This window comes from Schistocerca nitens, chromosome 3 (genome assembly GCF_023898315.1).
Source record: "Schistocerca nitens isolate TAMUIC-IGC-003100 chromosome 3, iqSchNite1.1, whole genome shotgun sequence".
Lineage (NCBI taxonomy): Eukaryota > Metazoa > Arthropoda > Insecta > Orthoptera > Acrididae > Schistocerca > Schistocerca nitens.
The window spans coordinates 756,471,736-756,493,902 of NC_064616.1; the positions used below are offsets into that span (position 1 = coordinate 756,471,736).

The 22,167-nt window shown below is 42.9% G+C and overlaps 1 protein-coding gene across 1 annotated transcript in view; it reads right to left on the reverse strand.

Moving 5' to 3' along the window:
• The window catches only part of LOC126248752 (solute carrier family 28 member 3-like), a 464,899-nt gene that overhangs the window by 149,923 nt on the left and 292,809 nt on the right, over positions 1–22,167 (reverse strand). The window contains exons 4-5 of the mRNA XM_049950094.1: positions 21,409–21,483; positions 1,326–1,524 (exon numbers count right to left, since the gene is read on the reverse strand). Of these exons, the coding sequence (XP_049806051.1) occupies positions 1,326–1,524; positions 21,409–21,483 (274 nt within the window). The remainder of the gene's footprint in view (positions 1–1,325; positions 1,525–21,408; positions 21,484–22,167) is intronic.

A 22,167-nucleotide genomic window follows, 5' to 3' on the forward strand; every position in this document is an offset into this window, starting at 1 on the left:
GGAGTAGGCATTAGGAGTGATTTAAAATGGAATGAGCATATAAAATTAATCGTCGGTAAAGCAGATGCCATACTGAGATTCATTGGAAGAATCCTAAGGAAACGCTGTCCGAAAACAAAGGAAGTAGGTTACAGTACTCTAGTGGAAGACACTGCAAGAGAGACGCTCAGTAGCTCGGTACGTGCTTTTGTTGAAGTTTCGAGAACATACCTTCACCCGGTTCTACGCACTTCAGTCCGGAACCGCGCTGCTGCTACGGTCGCAGGTTGAAATCCTGCCTCGGGCATGGATGTGTGTGCTGTCCTTAGGTTATTTAGGTTTAAGTAGTTCTAAATCTAGGGGACTGATGTCATCATATGTTAAGTCCCAGAGTCACCTGAAACAAACCTTCACCGAGGAGTCAAGCAGCATATTGCTCCCTCCTACGTATATCTCGCGAAGTGACCACGAGGATAAAATCAGAGAGATTAGAGCCCACACAGAGGCATACCGACAATCTTTCTTTCCACGAACAATACGAGACTGGAATAGAAGGGAGAACCGATAGAGGTACTCAAGGTACCCTCCACCACACACCGTCAGGTGGCTTGCGGAGTATGATGTAGATGTTGAAGCAACTCGTGCAAATGGGTAATTTTGAACGGATAGCAAAGAATGATGTTTCGTAGGATTTTATGAACCGTGCTCACGGGTATGTACAATGTTCGGGTAATTCTCCGTGCACTACACGTTTGCACACCACCACTCGTCTGCTCCTACATTGCTGTGGCCACTGCTTCCACTGACGTCGAATCAATTCGTTTCCTCCCTTTACCAGCGAGACCCCGTCTTTTCGAATTTCCGAATCATGTTCTCCAGACCCACGGCAGTCATCGGACCAACGTCTCTTTTAAAACCCTTCAGTGTCCGGAACTTCTGCAGAGAAACATGTGCACAGCCATCATTCTTGTAATACAGATTTACAAGCAGAGCGCGATCCTGCATTGAGACAGTCGTGACGAACGTCACAGATGCGAAAGGAGGAAAAGCCGTGTTCCCGGCGGGTTTATACCAACTTCAATTGGTCGTACGCATGACAGGCGTAGTCTGACACATACAGCGCCCTCTATTTATCAATTTTCACACTATTTTTTTCTTCTGCTATACGTTTTCCCCTTCTCCGATAATATTCCATTGCAATTTGACGTCATTCTGACCAGTAGTGTTATTTCTACAGCGTTTTGAAAGTTTAATTATAATCACCCTGTACACAATGGCTGAGTAACAGCTAAAACTAAGAAATTGTGCACTATTTAAATTTGACTAAAAATTGAACAGTTTAGTACCTTCATAACATGTCTTCGTCCGAAAATATGCCAGGGCCCATGCAAAATATCCAATAAATACAATATTTAAACAAAAAAGCAGCACATTTTTGAGCAGTCTTTTATTTTTCTGATATAAACGTGATGTTAGATCACAGACTGATCCATTGCATTTTGAGCAGCATCCACAGCTTCTTCCTCCCTCATGTTCCTTGTTCTCCTGAATAATAAAATGAAAACAAATTTATTAACAGCATTCACTTATAACAGATTTTTTGGAAACTAAAAATATAGATGATTACATAACTAAATGTATGTGGCAGCGTAAACCTTTTAAAATTATGAAAGAAGGAAGGAATAGTAAAATATTTTAAGGATGCTTTTCCCAGAAACAGTTGTAAACAGGCCAATTTATAATACTAAGAGACCAATACCAACCACTAATTGTACCATATGATACTTACTTGGATCAGTATTTCTCAAAATGCACTGATGAACCAAAACATTACGACCACCTACTTAAAAGTGTGTGTGTCAAACTCTGAAACACAATTCAACAGTGATTCTGCGTCCCATGGATTTAACATCCACTTGATAGGTTTCCAGAGATTGGTGGCACCAGATGCCTATGCACAGGTCAGACACTTCCGTAATTTACAAATGGGTGGCTTGCGGGCATGGAGCTGGCACCTGATAGGACCCTAGTAGGGTTTCATCAGATTCAGATAAGCCTAACCTGATGGCCAAGATATCGATGTGAGTTAACTATCATGCTCCTCAAACCATTTCGCACGATTCTGGTCTTGAGACACGGACAGTTATCCTGCTTAAGATACCCTCACTGTTGGGGAAGACATCAAGCATAAGGAATTACAGGTAGTCCCTAATAACGTTCACATAGTCCTCTGTCATGGTGCCTTCAATTACTACCGTAGGTCCCACAGAAGCCCAGGTGAATGTCCCACCAGTCTGTGTCTGTGGTGTGCTGTGTGTTTCCAGCAGCTGCTCGCCTAGATGACAGCGTATCTGGGCATGACCATCGACCTGGTTTGACGATAAATGGGATTCATCTGACCAGGCAACATGGTTCCATTGTCTGTGGTCCCATCTCAATGTCTCCATCCCCACTGTAATCATAACTGACAACGTTGTTGGGTCGACATGGGAACACATAGGGGTTCTCTGCTGCAGAACACCATTTTCAATACTGCGCTGAATGGTGTGCTCCAAAACACTTGTGCCTGTGCCAGCACTGTACTCAGTCAACAGATCTGCCACAGATCACTGCCTACCCTGCTTTAGAGAGCACAAAAGCCTCCAATTCCTAAATTCTGTGATGAGGTAAGGGCGTCCAAATTCTTGTCACCTACTCATGGTTTCAGCATTCTTCAACCACTTTCCATAGATGCTCATGACAGTTGCACTAGAACAGCCGATCAGCTTCACAATTTCAGTGACTGTTACTAGAAGCTGATAATTAATTCACTTGTAATAAATCAATCAATAAATTGCTAATACCTAAGATTTCAGGTGTTGCGACTGTTGGCAGTTACACACTGTTTGCTGTTAGCAATGAGGAGCATGTAAAGCAATAATTTAAGATAGTCAAACATAGTGAGTTTCACAGAGAGAGCAATACTAGATCAAATGTAAAGTGAAATAATTCTGCCGTAGCCGACACTCCCATTTACTGAAAATGTCTACAACAAGAAGGCACTCTGGATTCGCTACTAATCACTCAAAAAAAAAAAAAAAAAAAATGTTCAAATGGCTCTGAGCACTATGGGACTTAACATCTTAGGTCATCAGTCCCCTAGAACTTAGAACTACTTAAACCTATCTAACCTAAGGACATCACACACATCCATGCCCGAGGCAGGATTCGAACCTGCGACCGTAGCGGTCGCGCTGTTCCAGACTGAAGCGCCTAGAACCGCTCGGCCACCAGCGGCCGGCAATTACTCCATCGGTGAACGGCACAGATATGAAAGAGGGATATGCTAATTACCACCTAATATTAAACCAAACCATGAGTCTGTAGGATTCTTCAAGAAGCACTGAGATCCTCAAGCTTCAGTTCAGTTATGATAATAGATTCTGCGTGCCTAAATCTTGGCTCTTTCATGTTACAGCACTGAAAAGGAAGTTGTTGTTTTATTCAGTATGTTGCCATTGTAAACTGATTAATTGGAAAGAATGTTGTGTAGTTATTTTTCTTTGCCGGCCGAAGTGGCCGTGCGGTTAAAGGCGCTGCAGTCTGGAACCGCAAGACAGCTACGGTCGCAGGTTCGAATCCTGCCTCGGGCATGGATGTTTGTGATGTCCTTAGGTTAGTTAGGTTTAACTAGTTCTAAGTTCCAGGGGACTAATGACCTCAGCAGTTGAGTCCCATAGTGCTCAGAGCCATTTTTTATTTTTCTTTTCATGAGATTGATCCTAATTATTCTGATCATTATCTGGCTGTAGGAGCATCAGATAATTATTAATTATATGCTATTCTAATAACCGTAACTAACAATATTTAAATGCATTTACTATAGCTACATTCATTTACTCCACGCTGCATTGCACTGAAACGGCAGCTTCTAAATGTAAGGCTGGCGTATTACTGTGACTACTTGTTATTGCGTGAATTTCAGTGAACTTCTGAGTCTCACTAAAATTAAAGAGTATCTCACTGCATTTACAAGATCACTTTTTTCATGTGTTATATGTTTTATGATTGTGTGTGTGATTGGAGTATGAAATCACAGAAGTGAATGGAAGTGTGTGGATGAGTTTATTTTGTTCTATTGTTCTTATGTGTTTACAAGTAGTTTGTCTGAAATCGGCATTGCTATCTGTACTTCCTATTGCTATTGTGCTCTAGTATGTGTGCCTATTAACAGTGCACGGCACTGTATAAAAATTCGTTGAAGCATTTCAAATTTCACATGATGAGGGCTTGGTTCAATTTATCAATGCTGTTGAGAGTTGTGTACTACACTGAAGCGCCAGAGAAACTGGTATAGGCATGCGAATTCAAATACAGAGATATGTAAATAGGCAGAATACGGCGCTGTGGTCGGCAAAGCCTTTATAAGACAACAAATGTCTGGCACAGTTGTTAGATCGGTTACTGCTGCTACAATGATAGCTTATCAACATTTAAGTGAGTTTGAACGTGGTGTTATAGTCGGGCGATGCGACACAGCATCTCCGAGGTAGCGATGAAGTGGGGATTTCCCAGCACGACCATTTCACCAGTGTACTGTGAATATCAGGAATGAGGTGAAACATCAAATCTCCGACATCGCTGCGACAGGAAAGAGATCCTGCAAAAACGGGACCAATGACGACTGAAGAAAATCGTTCAACGTGACAGAAGTGCAACCCTTCCGCAAATTGCTGCAGATTTCAATGCTGGGCCATCAATAAGTGTCAGCGTGCGAACCATTCAACGAAACATCATCAATACGGGCTTTCAGAGCCGTAAGCCCACTCGTGTGTCCTTGATGACTGCATGATACAAAGCCTTAGCCTCACCTCAGCCCGTCATCACCGACATTGGACCATTGATGACTGGAAACATGTTGCCAGGTAGGACGGCTCTGAGCACTATGGGACTTAACATCTATGGTCATCAGTCCCCTAGACTTAGAACTACTTAAACCTAACTAACCTAAGGACATCACACAACACCCAGTCATTACGAGGCAGAGAAAATCCCTGACCCCGCCGGGAATCGAACCCGGGAACCCGGGCGCGGGAAGCGAGAACCAGGTCTGACGGGTCTCGCTTCAAATTATATCGAGGGGATGGATGTAGATGGGTATGGAGACAACTTCATGAATCCATGGAACCTCCATGTCAGCAGGGTCTGTCGAAGCAGGTGGTGGAGGCTCCGTAATGGTGTGGAGCGTGTGCAGTTGGAGTGATATGGGACCCATGATACGTATAGATACGACTCTGATAGGTGCCCCATATTTAAGCATCGTGTCTGATCACCTCCATTCAGAACGGATCTAGGTGCTTCAGTCTGGAACTGCGCTACTGCTATGGTCGCAGTTTCGGATCCTGCCTCGGGCATGGATGTGTGTGATGTCCTTAGGTTAGTTAGGTTTAAGTAATTCTCAGTCTAGGGGACTGATGACCTCAGATGTTAATTCCCATAGTGCTTAGAGCCATTTGAAACGTCTGAACCTGCATCCATTCATGTCCGTTGTGCATTCCGACGGACTTGGGCAATTCCAGCAGCACAATGTGACATCCTACACGCCCATAATTGCTACAGAGTGTCTCCAGGTCAAGTTTAAACACTTCTGCTGGCCACCAGACTCCCCAGACATGAACATTATTGAGCGTATTTGGGATGGTTTGCAACCTGCCGTTCAAAAAATTGTTCAAATGGCTCTGAGCACTATGGGACTTAACATCTGTAGTCATCAGTCCCCTAGACTTAGAACTATTTAAACCTAACTAACATAAGGACATCACACACATCCATGCCCGAGGCAGGATTCGAACCTGCAACCGTAGCGGTCACGCGGTTCCAGACTGAAGCGCCTAGAACCGCACGGCCATACCGGCCGGCCCTGCTGTTCAGAAGAGATTTCCACCCCCTCGTACTCTTACGGATTTATGGGCAGCACTGCAGAATTCATGGTGGCAGTTCCCTCCAGCATTACTTCAGACATAGTCGAGTCCATGCCATGTCGTGTTGCGGCTCTTCTGCGTGATCTCGGGGGTCCTACACGATATTAGGCAGGTGCGCCAGTTTGTCTGGGTTATCAGTGTATGTAACAGCAATAAGAGGATATCACTGGACAGTGTGATTACCCCTGTGACTTGTTTAGTCTGACGGTCCTTTACAACATGGTTGAGGCGTATAGTTACCAGTCAAGTTGCACTAATCCATCTTATCACTTAGCTTAATTTGTATAGGTAGTGTGCTGTGCAACAATAGGTCCTATGGGTCTGTGTAAAATTTGGAGGTTCTCTTAGCATATCACTGTCCTGCTATGTGCTGTATGCAGATAACACAACACTCATCACGTGTGACACCAACCTTGAATATGTGCAACAAAGCATGGTAGCAGCAATGAAGGGAGGTACTACTTGTCTCATACATATGCGTTGAATTATTTGTTACGTTTGTCATTCACTTAACTATTTTGTGCATTTATCTTTCAATTGCTCTACTGTGTAAGTATTTATTACTATTATCATTTATTTAATTCAAAAGATGTTCAAATTTGTGTGAAATCTTATGGGACTTACTGCTAAGGTCATCAGTCCCTAAGCTTAACCACTACTCAATTTAAATTATCTTAAAAACAAACACACACACACCCTTGCCCGAGGGAGGAGTCGAACCTCCGCCGGGACCAGCCGCACAGTCCATGACTGCAGCACCTAAGACCGCTCGGCTAATCCCGCGCGGCTTTACTTAATTCTACAGTATATGTGTCTTGTATTACTTTCTCGTACTTAGTGACATTTGCCTGCATTGTTTTTTTCAGTTATTGTTATTGTTTAGCTTTGAAGAGGGCAATTGCATGTAAATATGCTTAGTGGTTAATAAAGCATTTGTGTTTGTAGTGTTTTAAGACAATACTTACCACGTCACAACATCACACTTGGTTTTAATTTTATTAATCCCCATTAAACATGGTATCTGAATTGTGACTGGACTGATAAATACTTTGGGCCTATTGAAACTATTAAGGATATGAGATTTTTTTATGTGGAAGCATTAGATAATTTTATTTGGTAACAAACAATAGATAGCACTGCAGCACAGGCAATATGCTGGTTGCAGTCATGACTGGTGCAGTGGCAGAATAGGGCTCAATTATGTTGACAAGTCAGTCAAAAACAGTAATGGTAAGAAGGCAAAAATAAAAAATAAAACCTGATGAGGTGTATTACAGAGATAGTGAAGAGGAGGAAACTGGATATCATGAACAAAAAATCTGTCGTAAATGGAAAGCGCAATGTTATGTATGTTCTACAGTATTATTTTATCCTGTGAACTGTTTTTGGCCTACAGGGCATCATCAGACTTCAACTGACTGTCGTTGTCAAAGAGTGTATAATATTCATCAACAACATTGAAAAAGATGCTACACATCGAGAGTGAGGTACAAACACAGACTAAACGTTAGCTTGGACTGTGCAATGGAAATTTAGTTATAAATGTTTAGCTTAAACATTTAATAAATATAAAGTGAACAGACCAGAAGGTCCATATAGCTTACAGGACCTCAATGGCCACAAACGACTTACACCCAAGAGGACAGACATATTGATCGTTTGCCTATGGAGGATCATACAGCTACGTCATGTCAAACGCCCACAGAGAGAGTGCGAGGATGTCTGTAGTACCACTTCCTTCGATTGCCACTTCCTTCGATTCAGAAGCACAGAAAGGCACGTTGACAGTGGTGCATGCTCCAACAATACTGGACGCACAAGTGGTATTACGTCGTCTTTTCAGACGAGTCTCAGTTCTGCGTACAGCATCACAATGGACGTGCCGATGTATGGAGGCTCCTAGGAGAACGAAAATTGCATTTGTCATCGTCAAACGGGCCCATCACCTGGCGTTATGATATAGGATTCCATTGGGTACACAGCACGATCACGTCTGTTTCGCATAGACAGTAATTAGGAGAAATGGCGTCAGTCTTCTGACGTGCAAATGCTCTATCTGTACCCCGTATTCGAGAGCTACATGACGTTTTCCTTAACAAGATAATGAAAGACAGGGTTGTTATGATTTATCTCGATACTGGTTGTGATTGACTGTTTCTCTAGGCAGCACTTTCTCCAAATCTCTCACCTACTGAAAACATCTAATCACTGGTTGTCAAAACACTTGCACTCCATCCCTCCCCAGCCCCTTGGACTGACGAATTCTGTATAGGGCTTAAGCAGCACTGAATGACTCATCATATTTGTCGTCCAAGCTATGTTCGACTCGATGGGTGCATTAGAATTACTGTTGCTGCCAGAGATGTCAGCTCTGGGTACTACATCTACATTTACATACATACTCCGCAATCCACCATACGGTGCGTGGCGGAGGGTACCTCGTACCACAACTAGCATCTTCTCTCCCTGTTCCACTCCCAAACAGAACTGCCTCTGTACGAGCCCTAATCTGTCTTATCTTATCTTTGTGGTCTTTCCACGAAATGTAAGTTGGCGGCCGTAAAACTGTACTGCAGTCAGCCTCAAATGCTGGTTCTCTAAAGTTCCTCAGTAGCGATTAACGAAAAGAACGCCTCCTTTCCTCTAGAGACTCCCACCCGAATTCCTGAAGCATTTCCGTAACACTAGCGTGATGATCAAACCTACCAGTAACAAGTCTAGCAGCCCGCCTCTGAATTGCTTCTATGTCCTCCCTCAATCCGACCTGATAGGGATCCCAAACGCTCGAGCAGTACTCAAGAATAGGTCGTATTAGTGTTTTATAAGCGGTCTCCTTTACAGATGAACCACATCTTCCCAAAATTCTACCAATGAACCGAAGACGACTATCCGCCTTCCCCATAACTGCCATTACATGCTTGTCCCACTTCATATCGCTCTGCAATGTTACGCCCAAATATTTAATCGACGTGACTGTGTCAAGAGCTACACTACTAATGGAGTATTCAAATATTACAGGATTCTTTTTCCTATTCATCTGCATTAATTTACATTTATCTATATTTAGAGTTAGCTGCCATTCTTTACACCAATCACAAATCCTGTCCAAGTCATCTTGTATCCTCCTTCAGTCACTCAACGACACCTTCCCGTACACCACAGCATCATCAGCAAACAGCCGCACATTGCTATCCACCCTATCCAAAAGATCGTTTATGTAGATAGAAAACAACAGCGGACCTACCACACTTCCCTGGGGCACTCCAGATAATACCCTCACCTCCGATGAACACTCAGCATCGAGGACAACGTACTGGGTTCTATTACTTAAGAAGTCTTCGAGCCACTCACATACTTGGGAACCAATCCCATATGCTCGTGCCTTAGTTAGGAGTCTGCTGTGGGGCACCGAGCCAAACGCTTTCCGGAAGTCAAGGAATATGGCATCCGTCTGATACCCTTCATCCATCGTTCGCAAGATATTATGTGTAAAAAGGGCAAGTTGCGTTTCGCAGGAGCGATGCTTTCTAAAGTCGTGCTGATGCATGGACAGCAACTTCTCTGTCTCAAGGAAATTCATTATATTCGAACTGAGAATATGTTCGAGAATCCTGCAACAAACTGATGTTAAGGATATTGGTCTGTAATTTTGAGGATCCGTCCTTCTACCCTTCTTAAATTCCGCACTCTTTGTATCTTCAAATCTGCTGCATATTGAATCATGTACTGTTCTTACTATACTGCAACTCACGATAAGTAAAAATTCATTATTCGCGATTCTTCCTGGTGTTGCGGTTTTCAAAGTCAGTAGAGTAGATTGTGATATGATCTGGCGAGATATCTCATCAGGAGTACCCTCCTGATGAACCGTTGGGAGATTTTTTAAAGAAAGGTATGGATGATCTTCACCATCTGGTTGATTATGCCAATATTTTTTATCCAAAATGAACGACAGCGCACTGTCAGGCATAACGATGATCGCTGACGCACAAACAGAGCTTATACTAATTAAGGTCTTGAAATGCTGACGAATGAGGCAGGAAGGTTTGGCATAACATGAATCCAGTCATCGATAGTTGAACTCCCTGGCGAGATCGCATTTATAGACATTCGGGAGGCAAATGGAAGGGTACACTACGAGAGCATTTGCGGCAAAAAATTTATTTTAAAAAAGAAAATGTTTAAAATGTAAAATCTCTTTTCTTTTTTGCTATTTCCCTAGTTCACTCTTACATCTACTGTACTTAATAGAACAAACTGTTGATTTATGCTCTCTTTACATCAGCAAATATTTAAGTATGAGACCTCCAGATTTCATTATTATTAGTATTGCATCGGAGAATACGAAATGTCTTTTATTTTAAAGTAATGTTGTTTTTACAGTATGGTATAACTTATGATCCAACATGTTAACTGCTCAGTACTTATAGCGTAGTTGATATAACAGTCAAGTTTTAGACAGTAAACGTCACAGAGAATTCGCATCCATTCGCCATGAACAGGAATTTCTAGTTTGCCTAGATTTGTCTGTTCAGCAGAAGCCATTACCTTCAGTTAATCTAATTAACAACTGCCCTCTTGTCCACCATCGGTAGCTGAGTGGCCCCACATTCCAAACATCATCATCTAATTTCATTAAAAAAAAAAAAAAAACACTGCGGGGACGGTAGCTCAGCGTGTTCGGTCAGAGAGCTGGTTGGACTCTGTAATAAAAAACTGAGTGAAAGGCTCAACAACGAACTTGAATGGGTGTCATGCGACGTCCACAATGACCAAACACAACGGTCAACAACGAACAAAACGGGAAAGAAAGTGGTCAGCGTGACAGAATGTCAATCCTAAGGGCCCGAGTTCGATTCCCGGCTGGGTCGGAGATTTTCTCCGATCAGGGACTGGGTGTTGTATTGCCCTAATTATCATCATTTCATCCTCCTCGACGCGCAAGTCTCCGAAGTGGCGTGAAATCCAAAGACTTGCACCTGGCGAACGGTCTACCCGACGGGAGGCCCTAGTCACACAAATATTTACTGCCCTCTTTAGTATAAAAAGTATTGTCTGAGGCAAGTTCGTTTAAATGTACAAATTTCCGTGCGCTTGTCGCTGACTGTCTGTAGTTTTGTGGAAATTTCTCCGCAAGGGTGCATTTCTGGTCTGTGGTTATTTGGAAAATGTTGCTGGATTCGACGTCATCTAACTTGTTCCGACCTTATTATCAGGTTCTTCACCTTCACCCTGTATACAGAGGCACAGAGCCAGCTGAACAGAACAGGCATAGAGGTGGTGGCGTGATAACAATGGGATTTCGTGGGCTCAGTGCTAAGCGAAAGCGAAGTAATGTAGCCTCATATTGAACAATCAAAACGGCGGAAAATCGCAATACCCAGAATTTGTTTTAGTAAAACAACCAGTACCAGTGGAGCTGCGGTAAAACCAAGTACACCAGCGGTAGGTAAATTTCAAGTACGTACTTCTGGCATAAACGGTTATTGATATGCCGAACATGTTGAAAGCTAGTCTTGTTTTGAAACAAACAATTAGTGACGAGGAAGGTGTCAATGGATCGTGCTTCTCAATCACTATCAAATGGTGTACGCATACCCGCCATCTTAAACAGTTAACGCATTACTTATGATGTTTAGTCATTAGTTTAGCTATATAAATAAAAATGTAAATGCTCGTCGTTTGTTAAAAAGCTTAAATCTCTGAAAGTTCTTCACCGGCTGCTATGAAAATATGACACTACGTTGTGTTCGAATACGCCCGTGTTTTTATATACCTACTGTAGCACCACTTTATACCGTCTAAATACACTGCTGGCCACCGTAAATGCAACACCCTGAAGGAAGCATCCGAATCAAGTGAAATTTACACCATGGGTTTGCAGCGATGAGATATGCAACTGATTAGAATTTCAGCGCAGACGCACATCACGCGCGCCTGTGGCGCCACCTCTTAGCGCCATTTAAGGCTTGGCGATTTCGACGAGTGTACGTTCGGCACGTGTGTTTACCTTGTGGTTGTTTCACAAGACGATCAGTTATGCCTCGTAGACAACAGCGAACATCGTTTGATCAAGTATCCGAGTTCGACAGAGGAAGGATAGTGGCTTACCGAGATTGTGGATTATCATACAGAGAAATCGCTAGTCGTGTTGGACGAAACCAAACAACTGTAATGCGGATATGTGACCGTTGGATGCAGGAGGGTACGACGGACCGACGTGGTCGATCGCATTCACCTCGGTGCACCACTGCACGTGCTGATAGGCAAATTGTGCGCATGGCAGTGACGGATCGCTCAGTGACATCCCGAACCACAGCACATTGCGTCTGTAACACATCATCCAGTGTCTGCGCGTACCATTCGCCGTCGTTTACAGCAGAGTGGTCTGTCCGCAAGACGTCCATTGCTTCGTCTACCATTGACGCAGAACCACAGACGTCTCCGTCGCCAATGGTGTGATGACAGACGGATGTGGACGGCAGAATGGAATGACGTTGTCTTTACTGACGAGGCACGCTTCTGTCTGCAGCACCACGATGGTCGGATTCGAGTGTGGAGACACCGTGGAGAGAGGATGCTGGACAGCTGCATTATGCACCGCCACACTGGTCTTGCACCGGGTATTATGGTATGGGACGGTATTGGATATTACTCTCGCACGCCTCTAGTACGCATTGCCGGTACTTTAAATAGCCGGCGTTACATATCCGAGGTGCTGGAGCCAGTTGTCCTTCCTTACCTTCAGGGCTCGGCCACAGCCATATTTCAACAGGATAATGCGCGACCTCACGTGACACGCATTGTCCAAAGGTTCTTCGTCAATAACCAGATTGAATTGCTTCCCTGGCCGGCTCGCTCTCCGGATCTTTCGCCGATAGAAAGCATGTGGTCCATGGTTGCTCAACGAGTGACCCAGATTACATCCCCAGCTGCCACACGAGATGATCTTTGGCAACGTGTGGAAGCTGCTTGGGCTACTGTACCCCAGGGACACATCCAACGTCTCTTTGACTCAATGCCGAGACGTGTGGCAGCGGTGATCTCCAACAATGGCGGCTACTCTGGCTACTGATTCTGGCAGGAACCACATGTCACAGACGTCTGTAAACGTAATCATTTGATACTTGGTCAACATGTTATCTACAAAATAAATTTTGTTGCGCTACCTCTTGTCTTTCTTGGTGTTGCATTTACGGTGGCCAGCAGTGTACATGTTTAATTTATAAAGTGGGAACGATGTAGCCAAAAACATCGAAAATTTCTTTAACGATTACTTCATATTTTTACATGATACTCTAATGAACATTCGGATGGGCATAGGTTACGTATGAAGGGGAAACGTTACGAAAAATCTCGAAAATTTCTTGACATATTTACTTCAAATTCTTACACGCTACTCGAATAAACGTTCGGATGGGCACAGAATATATACTCTTAATACATATAATATATCAATTTACACATAATATATAATAGGGAAACGTTGATAGCAAAAACCTCGAAAACTTCTTGACTAATGTACGGTATTTTAAATTTTTACAGGAGACTAACAAACATTCATGTGGACAAAGGCGATACATATTTTTTAAACAACAATGTACAGGTCGCCTGTTCAACCGACTGTAAGAAATAAAAGGCTGTACTTTGCTCTATTTTGAATATGTGCGGTTTTGTTTTTTTTCTCGCATTCCGTTTTAACTACCATAGTAGGGCATTTAAAACATTAGAAAAACTGTTTCTCCCATACATAATCCTCCTCATTATACAATTTTTAAACAAAAATTGTGTACCGTATACAACAATGTGTTGTTTTGGTTTCTCCCTCACGACGGTTTTCACGGAGAACAGAACATTTTTATTCATGGCTTATTAGCTTATCATTGGAATACTGCTATGGAATCTCAATTTGCAGTAACAATAAACGAGGCTTAAGGTCAGAAAGAGCGGGAGTAAGTAGTAGATGGACAGGATAAGGGGACAGGATGAGATAGACATAGAGAGGGGGAATGGAAGAAATGGAGGAGAGAGAAGAGGGAGATGGAGTGATAGAGGGAGGAGGAGGGAGAGAGGAGGAGGATTTGGACAGAAGGAGGAGAAGGAGATTAGAACGTATATCCAATTCCCACACATATTTAGCAACTGCGAATCATTTTGGGTTCGCTAGTAATAATTAAAAATAGCTACACAAAAAGTGAAATAGATTGTGTACGAGCAGTAAATAGTAATAACATTAAAGTTTTAGTTCTATGTTCTATTGCTATTATTACTGACTCTGGAAACTTTGGATAATAAGTATCTTAATTAGGGGCAAACAGTGTGAGGTAGTTAAATTCTGAACATCTCTGAAGATGTCAAAAAAAAAAATCTTTCGGAATCTGCAGTTGATTTAAAATAAATTCATATGGCAGTCTACTATTAACTTATTTTACTCTACAAAAGATTCATGCTAAATTAGAACTAGCAAACAACTATGCACCATACAGGGTGGTCCATTGATCGTGACCGGGCCAAATATCTCACAAAATAAGTGTCAAACGAAAAAACTACAAAGAACGAAACTTGTCTAGCTTGAAGGGGGAAACCAGATGGCGCTATGGTTGGCCCGCTAGATTGCGCTGGCATAGGTAAAACGGATATCAACTGCGTTTTTTAAAATAGGAACCCCCATTTTTTATTACGTATTCGTGTAGTACGAAAAGAAATATGAATGTTTTAGATGGACACCTTTTTTTCGCTTTGTGATAGATGGCGCTGTAATACTCACAAACGTATAAGCACGTGGTATCACTTAACATTCCGCCAGTGCGGACGGTATTTGCTTCGTGATACATTATCTGTGTTAAAATGGACCGTTTACCAATTGCGGAAATGGTCGATATCGTGTTGATGTATGGCTATTGTGATCAAAATACTCAACGGGCGTGCGCTATGACTGCTGCTCGGTATCCTGGACGACATCATCCAAGTGTCCGGACCGTTCGCCGGATAGTTACGTTATTTAAGGAAACAGGAAGTGTTCAATCACATGTGAAACGTCAACCACGACCTGCAACAAATGATGATGCCCAAGTAGGTGTCTTAGCTGCTGTCGCGGCTAATCTGCACATCAGTAGCAGACAAATTGCGCGAGAATCGGGAATCTTAAAAAACGTCGGTGTTGAGAATGCTACATCAACATCGATTGCACCCGTACCATATTTCTATGCACCAGGAATTGTATGGCGACGACTTTGAACGTCGTGTACAGTTCTGCTACTGGGTACAAGAGAAATTACGGGACGATGACAGATTTTTTGCACGCGTTCTATTTAGCTACGAAGCGTCATTCACCAACAGCGGTAAACGTAAACTGGCATAATATGCACTATTGGCCAACAGAAATTCCACGATGGCTGCGACAAGTGGAACATCAGCGACCTTGGCGGGTTAATGTATGGTGCGACATTATGGGAGGAAGGATACTGGCCCCCATTTTATCGATGGCAATCTAAATGGTGCAATGTGTGCTGATTTCCTACGTAATGCTCAACCGACATTACTACAAGATGTTTCACTGCATGACAGAATGGCGATGTACTTCCAACATGATGGATGTCCGGCACATAGCTCGCGTGCGGTAGAACAGCATATTTCATGACAGGTGGATTGGTCGTCCAAGCACCATACCATGGCCCGCACGTTTACCAGATCTGATGTCCCCGGATTTTTTTTCTGTGGGGAAAATTGAAGGATATTTGCTATCGTGATCCTCCGACAACGCCTGACAACATGCGACAGCGCATTGTCAATGCATCTGCGAACATTACGGAAGGCGAACTACTCGCTGTTGAGAGCAATGTCGTTACACGTATTGCCAAATACATTCAGGTTGACGGACATCATTTTGAGCATTTGATTTTTTTTTTTCCTTTATTGAATTTCAATTCCCCCCGAAGGGGGCGGGCTGGCAGCAGCTTAGTATGCCGCTCTTCAGCCTACAGACTTTGTTAGAAAGATGAAGAGGATAAATAATAAAAAAGGCGATAAAATCGGAGACTTAAAGAGTAACATGGCGAAAAGAAATCGTGTAACTTAAAACAAAGAACAGAGGGATGATGACGCTAAGAAAATACATACAAAGCAGACAGGTAAAACAATAGACAGATAATTAAAAAAACACGGCGACAGTCTGGTTTCTGTTCGCAAAAGACATAAAATTCACACCCAGCTACAGCATGGTTTCTGTTCGCAACACAAGAAAGACGAACAATACTGAACAGTCACTGGAACACTGCACTAAAACGTTGTCAAATGTGACAGACCACAGCCGAGAGCAGGTGGGGGGAAACTGGACAGATGATGGGAAAATAAAAAAGGGGGGGAGCTGGGAAAGGAGCTGATGGAGGATGAGGACCCATAAGAGGGGTGGGGGGCGCTGGGCAGACGCGACAGGTAGTGGGGTAGGCAGAGGAGGGGAATACAAAAGGACTCAGGGAGGGGGGACAAGGGAGGTAGGGAGAGGTGTAGTGGGGAGAAAACAGGACGGAAGGGGGGAAGAGGGAGCCCAGGGAAAGGACAGAGGAAAGGAGGGGGAGTGAGGATCAGAGTTGAGAGGAGGGATAAATGGAGGGAGAGAGGGCATCATCCGGGAGGGGGAGTTGATGGAAGCCACTTTGGGAAAGGAGATGTACGGTGTAGAGATGGAGAGTAGGGGGGACACAACGGTGAAGACGTGGCAGGGGGCGGGGATCGGAGAGGAGAGGAGCAACCAGGGGATGAGGGTGTTCAAGACGGCGGGAGGTGTAGAGGATGCGGATATGTTCGAGGAATAGGAGCAGATGGGGGAAAGGAATGAGATTATAGAGGATCCGCGTGGCGGACGGGAGGCATATACGGAAGGCGAAGCGGAGTGCATGACGCTCAAGGATCTGGAGGGACTTATAGAAGAGCATTTGTTGCATTAACGTGGTATTTACAGGTAATCACTCTATAACAGCATGCGTTCTCAGAAATGATAAGTTCACAAAGGTGCATGTATCACATTGGGACAACCGAAATAAATGTTCAAACGTACCTACGTTCTGTATTTTAATTTAAAAAACCTACCTGTTACCAACTGTTCGTCTAAAATTGTGAGCCATATATAATAAAAATGGGGGTTCCTATTTTAAAAAACGCAGTTGATATCCGTTTGACCCATGGCATCGCCATCTAGCGGGCCAACCATAGCACCATCTGGTTTCCCCCTTCAAGCTAGATAAGTTTCGTTCTTTGTAGTTTTTTCTTTTGACGCTTATTTCGTGAGATATTTGGCCTGGTCACGATCAATGGGCAACCCTGTAGTATCCGATATGAAAAGAATTACGTCATAGGTACCATTTTGTCCAGTGCATCAGTGATATCACACTGATGTATTTAGATTAATTTAGTTCGTGTAGTTTAAATGTTGTACAATATATTTCTTGCTGGTGTAATCTGAGTACGCTGTGCCCAGATACAATAGTGGGGATAACACCAATGCAAGGATTGTGTGGAGTTTGACAAGACAGGGCAGGGCAGTGTTATGAGAAACAGGCTGTCGTTCTGGGCAGCACTAAAGTCACAGACATTTGTTGGACTTGGAGAAAATCCTGTTTCTAGAGTGCAGTGACAGATATATTTCGCGAAGTGTGACTTCCATAATTCGTAAATTTCTGAGTAGAGGCTTGCGACCCATTGAATTTGGCGCGAGTTACAATTCGTGGACTTGCGTTTGACACAGTGTGAACTATCGTGTATAAACTTCGAGTTACTTTTGTGAGGTTATTCTGGAAATTAAACATTTTTCCACGTTGTTCAAGACTTGGAATTTGGAAGTAACTTCTGCATAATAATGCCAACATTAGTTGCAAATTTGATTGGGTTGCAAATTAACTTGAAATTTGTCAGTTGTTAAGACGAGTTTGGTAACATTACTGAACCGCCTCCTCGCAATCCAATTTCGTCTTATTGAAGACTGATTTGCGAAGTGTCATCTTAAGTCAATTCAGCAACGATATTTCATTTCCATAATTTTAATTACAGCGTAGCTTTAGATAATTTCAGGAAAATATTTAGGAGCCGTATGGTCACCTCTTCACAGTCGGCAACCAAGAACTACTCTCAATGGCCGTACATGGCTCCAACGACCAGTTTGCAAGTTCCCAAAGAATCAGTTTTACTACACATTGTAATAGTTATGTCACAGATCGACCTGTCGCATGATCCATTTCATATTTAGTGCGCTGTTAACCTATACGAACATAACCAAGAGTAATGTGTTCTAAAATCCTCTGTGAAGACTGGTATGGTAATCAGAATATTGAAAGTAGCTCTTCTGTGTGACCTCCTAATAGAGCTTGTTCAGCGTTTTAGAAACACTCTTTTGCCGACCAAACAAACTAATTATAAATCAGCAGTTTTTTCTATTTTTTTCCACTTTCCGTTCATTCTGACTTTAAATTGATCCTTGACAGGGGAGGGCTGCATGATTGACTCCTTAGTATCTCCAACTGCAGATAACCCAGTATCTTCTCAATGAAATCCAACGTTAAAACTATGTCTTCCCCTTGTAACGTTTTCAGGGAGGATTCGTCTTATAGGCCTTTGAATGCTACACTAAGACAGTTGACCTATTTGATTGACTCTTGAAACTTACAGCTGATGCCATTTTTCAACTACAGAAGGGACTTCATATGCAACGGTCTGTGTTTGGAGACTGCTATCAGTTTCTGCCATAAGCACAAACTTTTAGCATTCTTCCTTAATTATATAACATTTAGTTTGGGAGATCACCACTGGTTAAAATCATGTAACCTCTGGGAACAACCTCAAAGAACTACCACAATTACCGGCAAAAACATTTACACAAGGTTTGATCAGAAAATTACCGAACTTAATTGTAAAAAAAATTATTAACAATTTTACAAATTATTGATACTTGTCCCCTTTACAGTACTCCCCTCCCCTATTCAGACACTTTCCCCATTGATGTTTTCATTTCGCGAAACAATCCTTCATAGATTCATTTGTGATGACTTTAACGTCTGTGATGAATTTGCTTTAATGTGATCAGTACTATGAAAATGGCATTCTTTCAACGCTGATTTTAATTTCGGAGCTGAGAAGAAATCGCAAGGAGCCAGTTCTGGAGAGTAAGGAGGCTGCAGGAGGAAAGTCATCTGATTTTTGGCACAACCACATAGTCGTGGTCCAGAAACCATGAGTTGTCTCGCCATAACTTTTGTCTCTTTTTGCGGACTTTTTTTACGTAACTGTTGCAAAACCCTTTGATAGTGCACACGGTTCACTATTTCACCTTTTCTGGACGTGTGAGTCAACTGAAGTGGAAGACGTTCCTGGTCGACTATTATCTTCAATTGACAGACGACCACATTTAAATCGTGAAATCATTTTTAACATTGAGAATGACCCAGATCGTCATTCGGTAATCTTGTTTCAAACGTTGAAACGCTTCTATAGAAGTTTTCTCTAATTTAATGCAAAATTTTACGTTGCATCGTTGTTCCAGAAAATCGCACATTTCAAATATCGTCACTATCACTCAAACACGTTGCACTCAAATAACAGTATCTCGAAAAAGAAATGAGATATCAACACTACAAAAACACACGGTTACAAAGGAGGTATTGATGTAGATGTAGGTACTGCAGAGGTCAGTGCTACCAGTCGCATATCACTAAATATCTCCGTTGACACGCAACTAAAAATGTTTGTTTATCTTCTGACCAGACCTCGTATACAGAGATCAGAGAGGGTAATTTGAAGACCACTCTACCAAGGTAATGAGCCCGCCTTGTTCAGCGAGAACATCTGCACAGCGTGGAGAAATCAAATGGGTTTAAGCAGCTTGTACAAAAGGCAGTTTGTAATGACCAGCGTCTGAGAAGAATATCACAGACATGGTGGAGGCTCGCCTGCTGTCGTTAATATCTACTGGAAATTGACGAATTGACAACGAATCCACTGGCAGGGCCTACAAGACCAGGCCTTGGTCATCTAAGTCTCATCCAACTACGTACGTGGGAGTCAGAGGCTCACTCGCCCTCTAAGGCACTTTTGACAGCCGTCTGCAGCTTAAAGGAGCGAACTTCTACGAAAAGCATCCGTGTTTCGAAGCACACCCTTCAGCATACATTGATTTAAATGGAGTTCCGCAACAGACGACTCTTTTGTGGGTACCAGCCACAACACTGGATGAGACTGCAGTGGCGACGGGGGAAATTACGTTTGAATCATTGATCAACTGAAACTACTTTCCTGTACAGATGAATGATGTTAGACGTTTTGTACTGTTTACGATCGACTGAGATCCTTAGGCTTTCCGGAGAACAGAGGATGTAGATAGGACAGTTGTTGTGATGTAAAGCCGTAGCGAATATTCATCTGGACATGTATGGAACTGCTTGTTACAAGAGGCATTACAAAAGCTATGGAATACTTCAGTACTATTGTTTACCGCAAATGAAATTGCATTTTTCGTGAACCATGACACAGCCGCATTGGACTAGACAGTGGTCATTTGTGAGCGAGGCTTTTGTTATTCGTCTTGATAGCACAACTACATGCAAAAATTACAAGTTCGGATAAGAAATAACTATCATCTTCAGATAACTATTATCCTTTGCTACAGTATCGCGTCTCAACGTGCTGACTGAACATAGTGCGTTTCAGTGTGAGGTGCTATGTTCAGTGAATGTCATGGGACGCACTGCTATAACAAAGCAGAACAGTTATCTGAAGATGATAATTTCTTAATGAGCTCTGTAGTTTTCATACACTCCAGTGCAACCAAAACGGATAACAAAAGCCTCGAAACATTTACCAACGGATCAAACTTTTCTCAGCAGAACAACACTCCATACCACAAGACCAGAATCGTGCTGCAGTGATATCTCACGAGAGGTAAGATTGGTTGTTAATACAGTGGACAAGTATTCAAGAGAAGCTGGTGTCAAGTTCCTGTCTCGTCCGTCTAATGTAGGTTTCCAACGCTTCCCTAAAGAGTACGCCAGCCAAGTTACTGCTGACAATGTGGTCGTTTCCCGAAATATAGTTTCTGCTATACATCGAGATGTCGCCATAAATCTGTGAATTAATTTATCGAATACGATACTATGTTTCTTTTTCCCGAAATTAAAGTGGCCTAGAATTGCGCTTGCTTGTAACTATTATTTGGAGACTAAGAGATATTTTTTTCATAATTATTCCATCCCCGCCGCACCTAAAGAACCTTGCTAGCCGTTCCAGCGTTTCTACTAAAAGTCATCACATGAAAAAATCTGGAGATGATCGTTTACCGCGCAGTAAAAGGACTTACCTTATTTTTAAGACCGTTGAGATAAACTCAATAATAACAATAGCTCTGGTTGCATGTCATTACTTTTACTGCTGCTTCATAAGTGGCAACTTATTATTAAACGAGGCGTGGGAAACAGCTGATGCTTACCGGTAGTGAATGCGAGTCGTCAAGCCTATGACCATCCCCCACCAGCTCTGCGGTGCTCCCAGTGGTTGCCATGTCCTGTAAAAAGAAACCACAGTTTCAGCTTGAGATCCTATGGCACTCTTCAACCGGTTCTAGCTCCGATTCTCTGTATATTTTGAACACAGATAACATGAAGCCCCTCACATCAGATTTTCTTACACACATCAAAAAAAGTTTTGCATCATCTTGGTTCAGAGAGTTCGGGAACCTCTACAGAAAATTGGAATAGAGATCAACATAAACATCATGTCTGCCCTTTTTATTGCTCCTGAAAACCACACATTGCATGTTGCACGTCCTCTTCATTGATACATGCCTGTATTCGTCGTGGCATACTATCCACAAGTTCATCAAGGCACTCTTGGTCCAGATTGTCCCACTCCTCAACGGCCATTCGGCGTTGATCCCTCAAAGTGGTTGGTGGGTCACGTCGTCCATAAGCAACCCTTTTCAAACTATCCCAGGCATGTTCGATAGGGTTCGTTTCTGGAAAATTTGCTGGCCACTCTAGTCGAGCGATGTCGTTATCCTGAAGGAAGTCATTCACAAGATGTGCAAGGTGGGGGCACGAATTGTCGTCTATGAAGACGAGTGCCTCGCCAATATGCTGCCGATATGGTTGCGCTATAGATCGGAGGATGGCATTCACGTATCGTACAGCCGTTACGGCGGCTTCCATGGCCACCAGCGGCGTACGTCGGCCCCACGTAACGCCACTCC